General features: G+C 43.1%; 1 protein-coding gene across 3 annotated transcripts in view; it reads right to left on the bottom strand.

Annotated features, from left to right (window-relative positions):
- tbc1d9 (TBC1 domain family, member 9 (with GRAM domain)) overlaps nucleotides 1–7,500 on the bottom strand; it is a 50,387-nt gene that overhangs the window by 11,288 nt on the left and 31,599 nt on the right. For all 3 annotated transcript variants that reach the window (XM_058385871.1, XM_058385869.1, XM_058385870.1), the window contains exons 12-16: nucleotides 5,556–5,673; nucleotides 4,273–4,558; nucleotides 2,285–2,414; nucleotides 2,083–2,181; nucleotides 1,660–1,728 (exon numbers count right to left, since the gene is read on the bottom strand). In XM_058385871.1, coding sequence (XP_058241854.1) covers nucleotides 1,660–1,728; nucleotides 2,083–2,181; nucleotides 2,285–2,414; nucleotides 4,273–4,558; nucleotides 5,556–5,673 — 702 coding nt within the window. The remainder of the gene's footprint in view (nucleotides 1–1,659; nucleotides 1,729–2,082; nucleotides 2,182–2,284; nucleotides 2,415–4,272; nucleotides 4,559–5,555; nucleotides 5,674–7,500) is intronic.

Below are 7,500 nucleotides of genomic sequence, written 5' to 3'. Positions count from 1 at the left end.
TAATCACCTGCATGTACTATACTAATACGAGTCTATAATCTAATACTGTTATACTGCATACATAGTGGAAGAGCTATAGCATGCATCTCACACAAATCACATATTAAACTGAAATCTACACCGATCAGGCATAACATTATGAGCACTGAGAGGTGAAGTGAATAAGACTGATGATCTCCTCATCATGGCACCTGTTAATGTGTGGGATATATTAGACAGCAAGTGAACATTTTGTCCTCAAAGTTGATGTGTGAGAAGCAGAAAAAATGGACAAGTGTAAGGATTTGAGCGAGTTTGACCGAAGGGCCGAATTGTGATGGCTAGACCACTGGATCAGAGCATCTCCAAAACTGCAGCTCTTGTGGAGGTGTTCCCGGTCTGCAGTGGTCAGTATCTATCAAAAGTGGTCCAAGGAAGCAACAGTGATGAACCGGCGACAGGGTCATGGACGGCCTGTTCTGGCAGCAAAAGGGGGACCGACACAATATTCAGCAGGTGGTCATAATGTTATGCCTGATTGGTGTATGTCACCTTCTTGAGCAAAGAAATTCCCAAGGAATCTGTATGATGATTTAATCATTATGTTCACCATGTTTTCCTTTTGCACACATTGGGCGAAAGGCAGGGGTACACCCTGGACAGGTCGCCAGTCCATCACAGGGCCACATATGGACAGACAACCACACACACTCACACCTATGGGCAATTTAGAATCACCAATCAACCTATCGTACATGTTTTTGGACTGTGGGAGTACCCGGAGTAAACCCAAGCAGGAGAACATGCAAACTCCACACAGAAAGGCCCCTGTCTGTTCAAACCCAGGACCTTCTTGCTGTCACAAGCTTTTAAACATTTGAATGTATATTCTTGTGCTTGGGATAGATATACAATATAAAACATCCCAACACATCTATTTGATGCTGACAGGATGGTTTGAAGGACATGAATTAAATTTCCCACAGATCTTATTCATTCTTTTGTCAGGATTTTTTGAGGCTTCTCTCAGGCGCCGTGATTCACTGCAGTGAAGCAAGCTGCTGCTTTGTCTCTGACTTGTTGCTATGGTGCAGTGCTTCCTACACACATGTTCAGAGTAATGAGTGAAGGTGTGTCTCAAACAGCATCTCCAGCTCCCTAGCTCATAAATCAGGATATCGTATACATGAGCTAGGGCACCAGTAAGGACCCTGTTTCACTACACTACTCCATCTGACTCAATTTCCAGCAACATCCTTAATTTGCACTGTAAAAACTCCCATCATAACAAATACTGAAGTATGTCACATTTGGTTCTCTCACAGACTTACTTCAAGCTGGATCGAAAGGATTTTTTTTTTAAAAATCAATATTCACGTGTTAGACTCAAATAAACCCATCAAATAAAGTCTCTAAGGTAAGTCATCATCTAAAAACATCAAGGTGACTGAAATGCTCCAGAAAATATGACATTTCCAGTAATGTAATATATATTGAGTATTGTGGGTTTTTAGGCCACACATCTTCCAGTGCACTGGATATCTGACTCACTGACCAGTGTCCTGACTACTGGACTAGGCAGCTGATTGAGACACTTGCATTTTGTGGCCTGAGACAAAAATCCACAGCTATTTCCTGTTTGTGGTTATCGAAGTCATAAGTCAGCGGATTGTACCGTACCTTAAATAAGGAGTAAAGCTCCTCCAGCTCATCTATGTTGAACTCCGTCTCGGTTACTATAGTGCGAACCTGCAGCAGAGGAAGGAAATGAGGAGGAAGATCAAGAGGAAAAGGAAAAGGAAAAGTTAATTCATGTAAAATGGATGTGTATAATGTGTAATGTATCATATGTACAGGGACCAGAGGCATTGAATTTTTCCGAAATACGTGGAATAGAACAAGTTCCTGAAAGAATTAACATTTTATTGTGTGACTTATTTCAACTAAATATTTTGTCCTTGGCCAAAACAAAAAGGATTTCCAACGATGCCCAGAAACCTGAACTAAAAAGAAATATTGATTTTTAAGCTGGTAATCACACCCAAAACCTTCCTAAATATTCCTTACTCAGTTAGTGTATGGTATATATGTGTAAGCTCTTACCACATTGCGCTTAGTCGTGTCCTCTATAGTCTGAATGACCCTCAGCCTCTGCTTGAAGCGCATCTGTTCGATCACGTCCGCCCGAATAGAACCGAATTTCTGCGCACAGTGCGAGATAATGCAAGCTAATCGACTAAAAAACGGCCAGACAGAGCAAGCAAAATGGTACAAATAACAGAAAGACAAATAGACAATTTCATACCTCATAGGACGTGCGCACCAGTTTAAAGATGTCCACCTCAGGATGAGGCTCTCCATCATCGGTGAGGAGAGAGTGCAGGTGTGGGATTGGGGGCAGTGTGCTGTCCTTATTGGTAACACTGTCTAGATACCTACACATACACACACACACACACACACACACACACACACAGTTGACATGGTATGACGATGTAAATAAGAATTTTGTCTTTTACAGCAATGTGTTAGCTACATATTTTTTATTTATTACAGAAACCCATCCATTTTCTGTACCACGTATCCTACACAGCCCTTATATACACTATATTGCCAAAAGTATTCGCTCACCTGCCTTGACTCGCATATGAACTTAAGTGACATCCCATTCCTAATCCATAGGGTTCAATATGTCGTCGGTCCACCCTTTGCAGCTATAACAGCTTCAACTCTTCTGGGAAGGCTGTCCACAAGGTTTAGGAGTGTGTTTATGGGAATTTTTGACCATTCTTCCAGAAGCGCATTTGTGAGGTCACACACTGATGTTGGACGAGAAGGCCTGGCTCTCAGTCTCCTCTCTAATTCATCCCAAAGGTGTTCTATCGGGTTGAGGTCAGGACTCTGTGCAGGCCAGTCAAGTTCCTCCACACCAGACTCTGTCATCCATGTCTTTATGGACCTTGCTTTGTGCACTGGTGTACAGTCATGTTGGAAGAGGAAGGGGCCAGCTCCAAACTGTTCCCACAAAGTTGGGAGCATGGAATTGTCCAAAATGTCTTGGTATGCTGAAGCATTCAGAGTTCCTTTCACTGGAACTAAGGGGCCAAGCCCAGCTCCTGAAAAACAACCCCACACCATAATCCCCGCTCCACCAAACTTTACACTTGGCACAATGCAGTCAGACAAGTACCGTTCTCCTGGCAACCGCCAAACCCAGACTCGTCCATCAGATTGCCAGATGGAGAAGCGCGATTCGTCACTCCAGAGAACGCGTCTCCACTGCTCTAGAGTCCAGTGGCGGCGTGCTTTACACCACTGCATCCGACGCTTTGCATTGCACTTGGTGATGTATGGCTTGGATGCAGCTGCTCGGCCATGGAAACCCATTCCATGAAGCTCTCTGCACACTGTTCTTGAGCTAATCTGAAGGCCACGTGAAGTTTGGAGGTCTGTAGCGATTGACTCTGCAGAAAGTTGGCGACCTCTTCGCACTATGCGCCTCAGCATCCGCTGACCCCGCTCCGTCAGTTTACGTGGCCTACCACTTCGTGGCTGAGTTGCTGTCGTTCCCAAACACTTCCACGTTCTTATAATACAGCTGACAGTTGACTGTGGAATATTTAGGAGCGAGGAAATTTCACGACTGGATTTGTTGCACAGGTGGCATCCTATCACAGTTCCACGCTGGAATTCACTGAGCTCCTGAGAGCGACCCATTCTTTCACAAATGTTTGTAAAAACAGTCTGCATGCCTAGGTGCTTGATTTTATACACCTGTGGCCATGGAAGTGATTGGAATACCTGATTCTGATTATTTGGATGGGTGAGCAAATACTTTTGGCAATATAGTGTATGTTGTTTTTTGACAAAAAAATGTTTTCCTCCATAGTCAGATATTCAGATGTTTATGATTATGTAAAGTAGAAATGCTCCCAGGCCAACATATTCTGTCCACATCATGTCTCATGCTCCATATTTGCATATTGGAACCTGATTGGCTCTTATATTTTATGACATAGTAAGGCGTGTTGGTTCAATACATAATCAGATTTTCCAGTTTCGTTTTCCTGTTTTTTCTTGAGAAACAACACTGTTTTCAGACCTGGACCAGTCTCAGTTACTGTCACAAGGAAATAATTCTAAAAGAAATGAATTTAATAAAGCTGAGATTGACTTTTATACCATCATATATCAGTTAGTTTATCCACATTAGCCACACCACCAGATTGTATTTCGCTAGCCGAATGCTTTAACATCTCTCTCTCTCTCTCTCTCTCGCTCGCTCTCTCTCACCTTCCGAGCACCGTCATGGCTTCTCCGTCATCCTTGCAGTTGAGCAGCTGGTGGATGTTGGCGTCGAGCACGGACAGTGCCAGCTGAAAGATGAGCTTAATGCCCTCGTAAAAGAAGCAGTCGACCACGACTACGGCGCTCTCGAAGGGCATGACGGACAGGAAGAGGGTGAGGAACCAGGACAGAGAGATGGTGGAGATCACACCCAGCTCCTGCATGCAGTCGTACAGCTGAGGAACGTGCACACGGGCCAACTCCTCAAACACACCCTGATCTACCAACGCGCCTGTGTGTGAGACAGAGCATACACACATGCATAAAGAGGAAGATTAGATAGATTATTCATTTTATCCAGAGAAAAATAATCATTTCAATTAAGAGACATAAAGACAATAAAAATATTACAGTTGTCATGGATACCTTGGATATTTTCCCATCAGACCACAACAATTTTTTTTAACTCCTCTTTGTTTGTTTGTTTCATTTTCCATGTTCAGGTTGTTTACCTGTTTTGTGTTAATCACCACCTGATTTAATTCCCTTAATGTCCCACCATGTGTTTGCTTTCTTTATGAGTGCTTCTGTGTGTTTGTCAGGTCTAGCCTAGCTCCACTTTCTGTTTATTCCTGACTCAGAGTCTCAGAGTACATTTCTGATACTAGTTGCCTAGTTTAGCCACAGATTCTGTTTTCTTCGTTCAGTTCAATTCTGCACTCACATCCGCCTTCATCGCCCTTCCGTGACAACAGTTTAACGAATGAAGTCTAAAAATAATTCAGTGTCATGGTTTCTGGAACATTATACACAATACACAGATACACAAAACTAATCCTACTAATATAAACACTATTAAAGATTAGTATTATCCTAGTAAAAAAATAGAAGTTTTAATCGACATTGTTAATGTACATGTAAAGCAGTACATGAGTCTCAAACAATCTAGAGAAGCCAGAAAAGAACCCACAAAAAACCTTTTTGATAGGTTTCGAGAGAGGTTTTTAAAAATTCTAATACTAAATATAACAGGAAACCCTCTTAGTGTTTTTACTTGATATGGATCTAGAATAGTGCACAAGTGTGCAGTTTGAGACACAACACTATGTTGTTTATCTGTGTTGAACTCCTAATATTAATTTGTAAAATAAGTGAAACACAAGAGGAGATTGTGAAGATCAGGCAACCCTAAATGAAGCCTAGTTTAGGAATACGGCAAGGAATGCTTATTGCTGGTGTGTGTGTGTGTGTGTGTGTGTGTGTGTGTGTGTGTAATAATCATGACTGACCCACGACTCTGGTGTTATAGTAGTCTGGGAGCATCCTCTCACACAGCGCCACCAACAGCCAGAAAGCCTCCTCCTCTTTAGCATAGAGCAGCAGCACAGACGTCACAATGTTCATCGCCTGAACAGAAACAACACATAATAATGTTATCCATCTATCCATCCATCCATCCATCCATCCATAAACTCACACACCCATCCGTCCACCTATCCATCCGCCCGCCCACCCATCCAAACCCATCCATCCGCCCACCCACCCAGCCATCTGCCCGCCCACCCACCCACCCACCCATCCATCCATCCGCCCACCCATCCATCCGTCCGTCCACCCATCCATCCTTCCACCCATCCATCCTTCCATCTGTCTATCCATCCATCCATCCATCCATCAACCCACACACCCATCTATCCATCCATCCATCTGCCCATCCATCCACCTATCCATCCACCAATCCACCGATCCATCTTTCCATCCATCCATCCATCTTTCCATCCATCCATCCGTCTATCCATCCATCCATCCATCCACCCACACACCCATCCATCCATCCATCCACCAATCCACCCATCCATCCATCAATCCACCCATCCATCTTTCCATCCATCCATCCATCTGTCTGTCTGTCTATCCATCCATCCTTTTCCACAAACACTTGTTCAGGGTTGCAGTTTATCTGGTGTGTGTGTGTGTAGAAATTTTCACACATGTTCCCTATGCAGGAATTCAACAGCAAATAATCATAAAGAAATTGTGTGTGAGAGCAAAAACACTAACGCAGCAATCGATCAAAACCAGACCTAGTACAATTCCTGTGAAATGATCAGAGTGTGTGCACAGAGGAAAATATCTGTACTGGGCTGATACCAACAAAAAATGGTGGATCGGATATCAGAGCTCCTGTGACAAATGACAAAGACTGGAATTGGATTCCATCCATCCGTCCACTTTATTAAGAACGCACCTGTGCATTCATGCAGTTATGGAATCAGCCAGTCATGTGGCAGCAGCTCAGGAGAAACATTCAAACAGATGCAAGTCAAGAGCTTCAAACACATCACACACCAAATGGTTGAAAAAGTGTGATCTCTATGACTTTGATCTTGTCATAATGGTTAGTGTCAGGTGGTTGGTGTAAACGGCTGATCTGCTGGAAGTTCCCACACAGCAGTCTCACACAACAGAGACGAAAACATGCAGCAATCGGATGATGTGCATGAAGCACCCTGCTGAAGGGAAGTTTATAAAAACACACACAGAGGTGTGTTGGTGGTAAACTCGCACTGTGTGTCGGTTTGCAGGAGTGTGTGTGGCAAGCGGAAACTCACATTGCAGAAGGTGTTTGTGGTTTGAACCCAAAGTGGTCTGACCTTAGGTAGGTTCATATACATGTACATCTGATTATAGAGTGATGATAAGAAACGCAAGCAGGGTTCAGTGCAATGATCTGACAGACAAACAAAAAAACAACAAAAAAAAAACCCACAAGCATGCATGTGTGGTGCACACACACACACACACACACACAGACGCTCAAGCACAAATATTACCCCTTAAACATGTTTCAATTACAAAGCATTACCTTCCATATTATGTGAATAATTTATAGTATTGCGATATCTCACACTATGCCACTTTATTCTACTAATCATTTTTGCACTATGTCTGGATAGGAGTATAGGACTGTAGGGTAAAAATTTGATTGTATATACACTATATTGCCAAAGATTTTGGGACACCCCTCCAAAATCATTGAATTCAGGTGTTGTTTTTCAGCACCCCTTAGTTCCAGTGAAAGGAACTCTTAATGCTTCAACTTCATACCAAGACATTTTGGACAATTTCATGCTCCCAACTTTGTGGGAACAGTTTGGGGATGACCCCTTCCTGTTCCAACATGACTGTACACCAGTGCACAAAGCAAGGTCCATAAAGACATGGATGAGTGAG

Source organism: Hemibagrus wyckioides, linkage group LG03, assembly GCF_019097595.1.
Source record: "Hemibagrus wyckioides isolate EC202008001 linkage group LG03, SWU_Hwy_1.0, whole genome shotgun sequence".
Taxonomy (NCBI): domain Eukaryota; kingdom Metazoa; phylum Chordata; class Actinopteri; order Siluriformes; family Bagridae; genus Hemibagrus; species Hemibagrus wyckioides.
The sequence above is the reverse complement of the archived record's forward strand: the minus strand, read 5'-3'. Positions and strand labels throughout refer to the sequence as shown.